General features: G+C 50.2%; 1 protein-coding gene and 1 long non-coding RNA gene across 2 annotated transcripts in view; one reads left to right on the top strand and one right to left on the bottom strand.

Annotated features, from left to right (window-relative positions):
- Positions 1 to 411: 411 nt before the first annotated feature.
- Slc2a1 (solute carrier family 2 member 1) overlaps positions 412 to 12,021 on the top strand; it is a 29,173-nt gene continuing 17,563 nt past the window's right edge. Inside the window, exon 1 of the mRNA XM_048351078.1 lies at positions 412 to 653. Within this exon, the coding sequence (XP_048207035.1) occupies positions 636 to 653 (18 nt within the window). The 5' untranslated portion in view covers positions 412 to 635. The remainder of the gene's footprint in view (positions 654 to 12,021) is intronic.
- On the bottom strand, positions 6,592 to 7,368 carry LOC125355039. The gene is made up of 2 exons (XR_007211584.1): positions 7,255 to 7,368; positions 6,592 to 6,805 (listed from the first exon to the last, which is right to left on the bottom strand). It is a non-coding gene; the product is annotated as an uncharacterized LOC125355039 (long non-coding RNA).

The raw sequence follows: 12,021 nt of genomic DNA, 5'->3' as shown, positions 1-12,021 counted from the left end.
AATCTCCCTAACCACCCTAGAAGGTCGTGTGGCACGACGATCTCCAGCTTAACAGAAGTTATTCGGTGGCACAGTGAGGAATCTAGAGTCTTTAGCTCTTGAGCGCTATCCTGCGAGGCTGCCAGTTTGCTTTCCGGCCAAGCACCAGCTCCTGCGTTTTGCCAGAGGCCACGGAGGCTCAGAGAGGTGCGCACACTTGCCTAGGGTCACACAGCGAGCGCCCCCACCGGTCCCGAAGCACTGGAAGTAGACAGCCAGCCAGTGCAAAGAGGCAGTCAGAAATCCTCCCCCCTTCGCCCCCTCATCCCCACCCCTCGGCCCCCCTTCCCCCGAAGCCACGCCCCGGACGTGTTGGGCCCCAGGCCCCGCCCCAAGGCTCTGCCCACAGGCCAACCAATAGCTGGGGTCCTATAAACGCTCGCTGGGCGAGCTCCGTGCGATTAGCGAGAGGTAGCGCCCGTGTGGGGTAGGTCTGGGTCTGCGGGTCCCGGAGCGAGCCCACCAGGGAGCGAGAGGCCCAGCGACGGGAGTCGGAGTCGGAGAGTCTCGAGACCCGAGCGGAACCGGAGCCGGAGCGCACCGCCCGTCGCCGCCCGCGCACTCGGCGCTGCCAGAGCCACCGGCGCCGCGCGGCCATGGAGCCCAGCAGCAAGGTGAGTGGCGCGCCGCGGGCCTCCCGCCGGAACAAAGCGGGGACCCGGGCGGACCTCCGCGCCCGCGCCGCGCGCCGTCCGCCCGGGGCCGGCGGCGCGCCTCCCCGAGCCCGGCTCGGAGCCGCTCCGGGAGCGCGGCGGCGACGGGCTCGGGATCTGGGGAGCGGGAGGGCGCCGCGTGCGTGTTTGGCGCCAGCACCGAGTCCCCGGCTTCCTTCCGGAGGCGCCGCGCCGTCCACGCGGCTCGGCAGGGGCCGGGGGACGCAGGGCCCCGGCGCGGCACGTCGCGCACGACCTCGGCGGCCGCGGCCCAGCGCCGGCTCCTCCCGGTGCGGGGGGGGGAGGGGGCCCGAGCGCGGCGCCCATTGGCTGAGCGAGCCGAGCCCCCGGCCCGGCCCCGGCCCCGGCGCGGAGGAGGCGGGACCCGCCCGCGCGTCCCGCGGGACCCAGGCGTCCGCTCCCCGCGCCGGGACCCCGCCGTGTGCGCGCGGCCTGCCCCGGGCGCTACCCCGGCCCCGCGCTGCCGGCCGCCCGAGATGCCCGGGCCGAGGGAACTTCCTGCCAGCCGGGCGAGGGGGGCGAGCGTGCCGGGCACGAGCGCCCTGACTCTTCGAGCTTTGGCTGGGGGAGACGGGCTGTGAGGAGGCTCGTGGTCCGGCTCGGGAGGGTGGACAGGGCACCCTAGGGAGCTGCGGTCGCGAGTCTGGGACTGGAGCGGGGCCCTGGGCTGGAGTTGAGCTCCCGGAGCGCATCAGCGGGCCAGGAGCCAGGAACTAAGTCCTCTTTCGATGGGGCCCAGATCCTATCTCTCCCTCTCCCCCCCTCCCCCCGTCTCTCCTCCCTGTCTGTCTCTCTCTTTCCCTCTTTCCCTCTTTCCGTCTGTGAACGGGCTGATCCCGCAAGGGATCTTCGTGGCTCTGCCCCAGAGCGGTTCCTTTGCAGCAAGTATTTTTGAGCCTCCTCTGCTGTGCCAGGCATTGTTTTCACCCTTGTGGGTCCTTGCCTAGAATATTTTCCAAGGTATTTCTTAATTTTAAAATATTCTAAGAAGTTAAGAACTGGCTCATACACCCCTTTTCTTCCTACCTGGGATGGTAGGGGGCACAGGACTGACGTCCGAATTGCCCTTACCTATGAGCTGTTGGTGACTCCAGGTTGTCAGTGGGAAAAGGCCTCTCCATACCTGTTGAACTCTGAGGACTTGGGTTCTTTTTTGCCTCTTGGTTCTGGGGCCTGAGCCACATCTGGAGGAAACTCCACCAGTGCCTTCATGGCTAAGCCAAAGTAGTGGGGTGTAGCTAAGTGAAAATACAAGAGAAGCCATCAGCGTAGTGGCAAGGGTGAGACTCCAGAAGCCCAAATAAATGCTTAGTTGTGTTGTCTCTAAGCCCTAGCCGGCCACAATTTGTCCACTGAACTTGTTTTCATTTTTTTCTTCAAGGGGAAAGAATGGTGCATTTGACACCAGACCTGGGTAGTTACATTGAGTCAATTAATGAATACTTTGACTGCAGATAGAAGAGAGGAGAAAATCACCTGCCACTTACAGTTTACTCAACCTGTGGCTAAAATGTCTCTCAGTTTATCACTGACCACATAGCCCTAACGTGCTTGCTCGCCCTAAACGGAGCCCAGAGAAGGGAAGTAACTTTTCCTTAGAGTATGAAGGAGCTGAGCTGGATTTGAACCCAGGCCAAGGAGAAAGGGCTTTCATTCTTACATCCACTATCCCTTTTCACTGCCATGTCTTGGATTTTGGGCTGAGGGGAGAAAGTTTGCCTAACTTCAAGGGCACCTGTGCTGTCTAGCATGAGTGCTATAGTAGTAGGTGGGTGATTTTCACACAATGGTTTTTCCAAACCCTGCACTACTCCTCCATCAGTAAATTGTGCTGGAGTGCTTCCTTCCCACAGCTAAACTGTACTTAGAAATTCATGCATAGAAAAAGGCAGAAGTTACAGTAATATTTTTACCCCTAAACCTGGAATGAAGCCCCTGCTTTGGAAGTTGCTGGAGAGCCTGTCTCATTTGGTTTGTTGATTCTGCCATGTTTCCTTTCATCTCCTTTGAACAGGAAACCCACTCTACAGCCTTCCCAGTGTACCCCCAGCAGTAGTGAGCTAAATGGAGTAGGAAGTAGAGGGGGAACAGGTGGGATTTCCTGGCCAGCCAAGGCTTTTTTGCCCACCATTTCTCCTGGGCAGCGGGTAAGATGAGGCCTCCCTCAGGATGTCTCACCTCTGCATTTGGGCCAAATCCACCTAGTCCTGGATACCCTCTACTCTAATGATTAGTGTCTGTCGTCCAGGCGAAGGAGAAATTGGAAATCTTCAAGGTTTCTCAGCCCCTGGTACAGAGAGCATAGGTGTTGGTAATCTGCAATGAGGTTTTCAACCCCAATTTAGCTTAGTTGCCTCATTTGCAGACCAAGATTGTTCATATCGTTAGAATGTAAAGAATTCAGGGGGTAAAGTATGGGTGTCTTGCCCCGCAAGATGTTCCTTGCTTCTTGAGCTCTCAGGATATATTGTGCTCACGTGAACCTCAACCTCTTTTCAGAAGTCTGGCACTCTGGAAGTGTGAGGTGGTTTCTTTTTTTTTTTTGGGGGGGGGGGGACAGAGGGGAGGAGAGAAGGTCCATGCTGTGAGAAGTATAATCAAGTAAATCATGAAAGCTCCTGCAGGTCATTTCTTCCCAGTAGGGGTTTGTCAGGAAGCTGGTATGCAGTGAGAGTCAGACTCAAAATGAGATCAGCTGGTATGGCTGCCTACCTGGCTTTAGGCTTCTTTGTTCCCAGCTACCTGCCTAGCGAGTCCACTCTTAGGAAGTTTGAAAAGGTCTTTCACAGAATGAGGGGTGTAGCCCATGGTAGGACACTTACCTAGCATGTGAGGCCCTGGGTTCCATCCCTGGCACTACAAAAATAAAGAGGAAAAGTGAAAAACTGTCACATTCATCATCTTCCTGTGCTTCTCAGCTTCAAGGTTCAATGAAAAAAATGACCTTATCAAGGTCACACGTTGAGCCTCCCACCCTAAACCACCTTTCTCAGGGTGACATAAAAGGATAAAGGAGAGTTGCATGTAGACCTTCCAGCCGTTTGACTGATGGGGAAACTGAAGCCAGTGAAAGGGAGAGACAACTTAGATCTGCCAGAAAAGATTTGAGGTTGAGTTGAGATGGTGTTAAAGAAAAAGAGAAATGCTTCTCCATTCCCCAGAGTTCTGTGACATCGTCCACCCACCTCAAACAGAAATTCACAAGCCTGGGATTTCCTAAGCCTTTTCTGGCTACAGTAGGAATGTGAAGGTTGTGTTAGATAGAACCTTTCTGTTAATGGAAACCAATAGTACTGTGGCCTGGGTTTTTTGGTGTCTTCAGTTTCCTTCTGTGTAAAAGGAGGCCTCACCAAACCTGGATGTGGTAAGACTGGCCTTGTGCTGGTGGCTATTTAAAGTGGTAAGACCCTTTGCTTGGCTAGGATGGCCATATAAACAATGTAAACAGCCTCAAGATAATCCTTTTCCTATTCTGAGCCATCCAGGGATTCCACCCTACTTGCCCCAGAGCTAAATCCCCGATAATCAGCTTGTGGCTTCAGGGGGAAGCTCAGCTCTGTCCGGTCCTGCTGATCACAGAGTGTCAAGGTCCAGAGCTCTGCTCCAGCTCCAAGGGTACTAGCGCCCCCTCCCCTCCATGACTGGTAGAGTTGACAAGGCCCTGGACAAAGCTGAGAAACTGCAGCAGTTGGGATTCACAGGCATGAGCCTACAACCTCAGCCCTCACCTTGCTCTTGGGCATAGAGATGACAAAGCCACTCAGTCTGGTAACCAACGTCCCCAGAATGGTAGAGGCCAGGAAGGCTCCTGGTTGGACTCCTGGACTCAGAGAGGCTGTGTCCAGGCTGGCAGACCCAGCCCTGGCTACCAAAACAGATCTCCAATTGTTACCCCCTCCAGGGGAGGGATAGAGTGAGAGGGGTGGAGTGAAGCCTGAGGCTCTGTCATCCAGCCACCAGGCCTGGCAGTAGTGGATGCATAAACATTGGGGTTTTGTGGTAAGGGAGCCAGGGCCTCCCAAGGTCTCAGACTTGGATAGGGAAAATGTTCAAGGGTTCATTCCCTAAACCATGTTGCTTGCTGTGGCCTCTCCAGCGCCTTTATACCTTGAAAGAGGAGCGAGCTCTTGCTGAGCCCCAGATGACAGAGGCTTTGGTTACAGAGGTCTCTGCTAGATACCACATCTGCCCAAATGCCATCTCCCCTGGCCTGGAATATGAGAATCTTAAGGAAAAGGAAAAAGCTCTGCATTTATTCAACCTTTTAGGCCAGCCACCAGTCTATGGGAAGGGTGTCCCCAGCCCTCATAGGGATAATGCTCCCCTCTGGTTCAGGTGCACTAAAGCTAGCCAGGAGCACAGGGCCCGTGCAGCAGTCTTGGACATGTGCTGGGGAGCCAAAGTAATTTTCAGTGCAGAGATGGGCGTAAGGCCCTCTGCTGGTGGAAGAATGGGACTTAATGGGAATGGGGGCAGCTAGAGGAAAGAAAGAGCTTCCTCAGCACCCCCACAGCATCCAGCTTCTCTGAGCACCTCCTCCTGCTCTTGGCCTGGGTCTTCTTCAGCTCCCTCCCAGCACGGGCTCTCACGGTATGCCAAAGCCACCCTCCAGGGTCCTGGCCCCAGATGTCTGTCTGTACTTCCCTGAGCTAACCCCACCACTCCCCTACAGGCTTGGTTGGGTTCTTCCTATGGCATGGCTATGAATGACATGTGGCGGCCATGTTATTCACATGGCCAGAAGTGGCCATGAAGTTATATAATGTCCACCTATAGCATGGTGGTGGCAGCCCTCAGCATGAGCCAAGCTCCCCGAATGGGGGCTTCCCACCTCCATAAATAGCCGTCTTCACCATCCAGTGTTGTGGGTGGCATCAGCATGTAGACACTCCTTAAGAGGTCCTGGCTGCTGTTTGGGGGCATGGTCACAATCCTCTTCTCCATTAAGTCACTCCTCCCAGCCTACCAGATGCAAAATAGGTTATAAAGACTGTTCCCCCTCCCCACTTCAGAACCATAAGGCACACACACACACACACACATACACAAAAACCCTCTGTACTCCTATGTTCTGTTGACCTTTCCCCTGCCCATCCCATGCCACGCACAGCTGGGCCTGCCTTTCACCATCCATGCCCCTCCCCAGTGCTGTGTGTAGGTTAGGGTATGTATTGGTGTCATTTTTTTTTCTCCAGTGGACATTTATTTATGAAAGACTTGACCTGTCTGTGGAACAGCCTTTTACCTCCCAGCGGCATAAAACCTTAGGTGGAATACTCCATTGTGAATCACTATTTGCTCCAACATTTCTGGTGCCAGCGTCTGGGGCATTTCAAGCACTGGCATTGGAGCTGTGTCCAATAAAACTCTTAGATATGACTGGAAAATAAATGGATAAAATTTTTTTTTAAAAAACCCAAGAAGTGGAGCCATTTAAAGAAACATAAAAGTGAGAGAGTAAATGCTTCCTTCCAGTTAACAGAGATCAGAACTCACCTTCAGAGATCTTTTTGTGCATGCATAGAAATATGCCCATAAATTTTTGTTTGTGTAATTGGTTTATACTTTCTACAGGGTTAATGCATCCAAGTCTTCCAGGTCCTTACAAGCCAGTTTCCACACACACACAGCAAGTGTCATTGTAAAAGTTCATTAACTTGCTTTTCTTTACAGGAAAATGTACATTTTATATCTATTTTACATCTATCTTATTCCTTTTAACAACTCACCATAGGGCTCCAGTCCATACAGATGTGTTGCATTCTTTCAAACAGCTACATACCACTCAGACATGTCCCACCATGATTAGTAAACCACACCCCTACACTTACTTTCTTCAGACCTCTCTCCACTGATAGATTAACATGTATTTTCCCCCCTATTCTGGCCCTCAACTAAAGTATCAAGTTGCACAGGTAGGGATTTGATTTAGTTTATTGCGAAGTCCCATTGACTAGGATTGTTGGAGGAACATGCATTCAGGCATAATCTTTTACTTAGTAATATCATAGGAAAGCTTCGGTTTTGGAGAACAGGAAAGTTCTTAGGAGAAAGTACTTTTATAAGGTCACAAAAGGGGAGGAGCCAGTGACCTTTGCATATGTTTTTGTTTTTGTTTTTTGCCAGTCCTGGGCCTTGGACTCAGGGCCTGAGCACTGTCCCTGGCTTCTTCCCGCTCAAGGCTAGCACTCTGCCACTTGAGCCACAGCGCCGCTTCTGGCCGTTTTCTGTATATGTGGTGCTGGGGAATCGAACCTAGGGCCTCGTGTATCCGAGGCAGGCACTCTTGCCGCTAGGCTATATCCCCAGCCCATTGTAATTCTTTTTTTTTTTTTTTTTTTTTTTTGGCCAGTCCTGGGACTTGGACTCAGGGCCTGAGCACTGTCCCTGGCTTCTTTTTGCTCAAGGCTAGCACTCTGCCACTTGAGCCACAGCGCCACTTCTGGCCATTTTCTGTATATGTGGTGCTGGGGAATTGAACCCAGGGCCTCATGTATACGAGGCAAGCACTCTTGCCACTAGGCCATATCCCCAGCCCGACCTTTGCATATGTCTAGTGTTGTCACTATAATTTTATTGAGCTGAGCTGGGGTCCATTTTACCTCTAAATAAGCACCTTTTCAGGTGTCCAGAGCCTAGTTCCCAGTAGCCCCCCTAGTCCATGCACACAGCCCATCTGTATATATCACCTCATCCTGAATGCCTTTTCAGTTATATAGGAAGAGCAATGAGTTTTTACCTGAAAGCCTTCGAAAAGCCTGCACAGAATGCACAATAGTTCAGGATTTGGGAGTGTAAAGCTCCCAAATTGACAATTTTTCTATAAAGGGCTGGATAATAAGTATTGTTGGCTTTATGGCCCCAGGCTGCCTCAACCACTAAGCTGAACTGTTTGTTATATGTTGTTATATGTAATACAAATAATAGGTACATAAATGAGTATGGCTGTGTTCCAACAAAGCTATTAATGGCCCTGTAAATTTGAATTGAAATTGTTTTCGTGGATCACAAAATCTCTCTCTCACACACACACATACACACACCCACACACACACACATATACATACACATACACATACACACAAACCCCAGTCACCCAGAAATGGTAAGCCCATTCCTAGCTGGATTTGACCCTGTGGGGTAGTTTGCCCAACCTTGGCTTAGAGTGAAATGCAGCAGTATCTGAAACCTTCCAGAGCTAGAGCCTAGGCTGCCTGTCTCAGTTTAGAATGGACAAAGCCCAGAGAGTTGCTGGAATGGAATTTGACCTACATAGAAAACAGGTAGAAACCTTGTTTCCTTCACAGACCAGTACTCGGAAATGGGGGGGGGGCGGCGTGAGACACAGACGTGACCAGGAAGGATATAGAACTTGGCATCTGAGGCACCTCCATTCCTGATTTGAAGCTAAACAACCTAGCTGTGGGTAGGAGAAACCTCCTGATTTTCCCCTTGAAGTGGGAGCAATCTCTCCCCAGAGCATGGTGGCTAAATCAGGATGTGTGAAGCAGCCCCTGGCAGAGCGCCTACCACCTTGCTGGTGCTGCTGATAAGGCCCCAGCTCCCTCCTCTCTTCCCCCTTTCCAGATTGACTAGCAACTTATGCCTTCAGGGCCCTCGCCCAGTGCCTAGGCTCAATCATGCAAGAATTCTGGGAGGAAATGGCTTCCAGTAGAATCAGTTCTTAAACCTGAAGGTCAGGCTTTTGGGGCTAGGTCAGAGGCTAAAACACTGCCTTTTCTTTGCTGAATAAACGGAGTGCTTGTTCTCAGACTTTAGGTTTCCTGTCTAACAGATGAGGGTTGTGTAGCAATCTGCCATATTGGGGGGGGGGGAGGCTTTTTTTCTCAATCCTTAGAGCTTTGTTCACATTAAATCTTATAAATGAAATATAGATATATATGTGTGTGTGTATATATATATGTATAATTTTTTTAAGGGGGGAGCTGCCATGGCTCCTGCAAAGCTACTTGACCAGCACACCCTTGACAACAGTGCAGGAAGCAGTGGGAGCAGGACAAGGTAGAAGCAAGCAGTGGATGGCTGGCTGGATGCAGCCGGCTCAGTCCCTCCCACAGGAAATGCCCTGTCTCCAAGTGGCAGTGCCACATGCCCTCCCTCTGTCAGTATTGACTGAGAACCTGCTGCAGGCCAAGCCCTGGCGGGGAGAATGCTAAGCAGAGGAAGAGCAATACATACATGGGGTCAAACGGCCACAGCTAAGCCATCATCTATGATCACAGTGTGTGGGGGGAGAGGTTGGTTCCAAAGCTAACACCTCACCAATGGCTCCCCCAGAGAAGGAGGCTCTCAGTGGGCCCTCTGAATTAAGCTCAATTAGAAGAGGAATGGTGAGATGGAGACAAGATAACCCCCTGTTTGCCAGAGGCTGAGCCTAGGTGTTAACTTAAGGCCCTTCTCCCTTTCAGGATCAGGAGCCTGGATTCAAACTGGCCTCTCTGACTCAGTGTCTTCACTGCAGCCCAAGTGGGCTTGGAATAGAGGTTTGGGGGTGCACATAGCCTGTTCCCACTTCTCAGAGCTCTAAAGTGGCAGAACTCTGTTCTGGCACACACACACACACACACACACACACACACACCCCACTATGTGCACAGAACCTGTTTTGCTCTTAATCAAATTAAGAAGTGAGATTTTTGTTTTACAATTGCCCTCTGCTTTTTCCTACTCTGGATGCAAAGACACTAAATCAAGGTCCCACAGTTAAGGAGTTCCCACTTGGAGTAGGAGGTGAATGTTAAGTTGGAGACTGCAGAGGTATCAAGCACTTGGGCCTGAAAGAGCATGAAATGTTCTAGATGATAACCTCATTCTCAGAGGGTGATGACAGGGCTGTGGAGAGAACCAAGACTCTTAGGTTTTACCTTGATCCCCCATCCTTTAAAATGGCATCCAGAAGGAATCCACAAACTATGAGGTTGGTATCTAGCTTGCTACTTAAGTAAATGCATGTTGAGTGAATGACTTTTACTTCTGATTTCAGATTCAACCACAGGCTGGTAGTGGCAGAAAGACAGTCATGGCCCCATTGAGCATTGCTTCCCATCCCAACCTAATCAAACATACACTGTTGAGAACTCTGCCAGACCCCATGATACGCACCAATATATTTCTTGATTATAATGATTTTTGTTTGTTTTTTGGCTGGTTCTGGGGCTTGAACTCTGGGCCTAGGCACTGCCCCTAAGCTTTTGTGCTCAAAGCTACTATTCTACCACTTGAGCCACACCTCACTTTCAGCTTTGTATATTAATTGGAGATGAGGGTCTCATGGACTTTCAACTGCCCCGGTTGGCTTTGAACCTCTGTCCTCAGATCTCAGTCTTGATTCCAAGTCCAGTAGGTTGTGGTGGCCAACGAGAGTGGGAGCCAGGGGCCTGTGACTGGTCTCAGTGCATGCATTCATCCAGTGGCTGGGATGGACCTTGCTCCTTTCCTATAGCTTACAACAAGCCTTGAGGAATTGATGAACACCAGTTTCTTAGTCTGGCTGTTTTGGTCCCTTGTTCTCCACTCCCCCGCCCACCCCCCCACACACACACACTGCACATACTGTTCTGTCTACCTGGAATGTAGTCTTGCCTCTGGTTTCCCACTTGGCAGACTATGTTTGTCCTTCACACCCCAATTCCAATGTCACCTCCTGGGAACTCATCTTTGATTGTCCCCAGGCAAAAATAGAAGTTTCCCTCCAGGGTTCCCTCAGTTCCCTGCACCAAACTGGCCTCACATTATCTTTGTCTGCCTCCTCACCAGGACCCTCTGGTCCCATGCTTCCTGTCAGGAATGGGGCTGCTCCTTTCTGAGTCTCAGCAGAGACCATGTGGAGTATAAGTGTGTGTGTGTGTGTGTGTGTGTGTGTGTGTGTGTGTGTGTGTGTGTGTGTGTGTGTGTGTGTGTGTGTGTGTAGCATGGGTCATTGAGTCTAGTGAATTCTACTGTAGCAGCCTGCCTGGGTGAGTGTGGATCTAACTCAGGATTAGAAGGCAGGTTTTCTAAAGTGAAGTTTGACCTTGACCTGCCAATAGCCAAGTCTTGCTGAGGGGTTTGTCCTTGGCTCCCAGCAGCCCCCACTCCCAGTCTAGCTTCTGGCACCTGAGACATCCGGCTTAAATAAAGCGGGCCCTGAAGTAGAGTGCTGGTCTCATACAGATTTCTGCAGCCTCATGCACTGGGGTCTACCATCAGTTTTGCAAGGTTCATGGGTCATCTTATCAATTTTCTCTTAATATTTTCTTACAAATTGCTTTTGTGTAAGCAGTATGAAATTACATGTATTTACATGGATGAAAAATTTAAAAACATGCTAAGAGTATAAAGTGAAATCTATTTACCTTGCCACTCATCTCCCCAAGCTACATCACTACCTTTCCTATTATCTGTGTGTGTGTGTGTGTGTGTGTGTATGTGTGTACGCGTGTATGAGTGCGTTTGCACACATGCCAGAACAAGGCTTGAATTTAGGGCCTGGGCACCAAAGCTTTTTTACTTGAGGCTGGCACTCTACCACACAAACCACAGCTCTACCTCTAGCTTTTTGGTGGTTAATTGGAAATAAGAGTCTCACAACAGACTTTTCTGTCCTGGCAGTCTTTGAATTGTAATCTTCAAATCTTAGACTCCTGAGTAGCTAGGATTACACGTATGAGCCTGGCTCCTATGCATTCTTTTTAAGTAGGCATGCATATTCCCCATTTCCTCTAATTTTGATGTGTTTTGTATTTATACAAAAGGTTGCGAACAATACATACTGCTCTGGAGCGTGCTCTTAACACTGTCACTTGGAGGCTGTCCCAAATCAATACATAAAGAATGAACTATATTCAGTCTTTAATTACCATTTCCTACAAGGGGAGCAGGAAATGATTTTCTGTTTCTCTCTACTTTAACCCTGTTATATAAAAATAAGTCCTTGCTATAACTTAAAAAAAAAAGAACTTACTGTAGTCCATTATGTAGCTGTGCCTATCACATTAAGTCATTGGTTTGCATTGTTAATTCTAATATGTGCTCTACTAGAAAGATGCTTACCTTGCATACATAACACCACACCAGGATACCCCTGAGCTAATAATGCATGTAACTCACCAGACATAAAGCCCAGCACGTCCCAGCACGTGGAAATTCTAGATGCCACCATTTGAACCCTTCTGCCAATGGTTAGTACCTTACTAGAGCCTCTTTTTCAGTCGCATTGGTCACTTGATGGCCTGAAGCTTGTCACAAGCTCATTGTGCATTCGATACAGAGCCCTGAAAAAGAGTTGAGAGAAGGGAGACTTTGTGTA

Source organism: Perognathus longimembris, chromosome 7, assembly GCF_023159225.1.
Source record: "Perognathus longimembris pacificus isolate PPM17 chromosome 7, ASM2315922v1, whole genome shotgun sequence".
NCBI lineage: Eukaryota > Metazoa > Chordata > Mammalia > Rodentia > Heteromyidae > Perognathus > Perognathus longimembris.
Note: the sequence above shows the minus strand (reverse complement) of the source record. Positions and strands in the feature narration are given on the sequence as shown.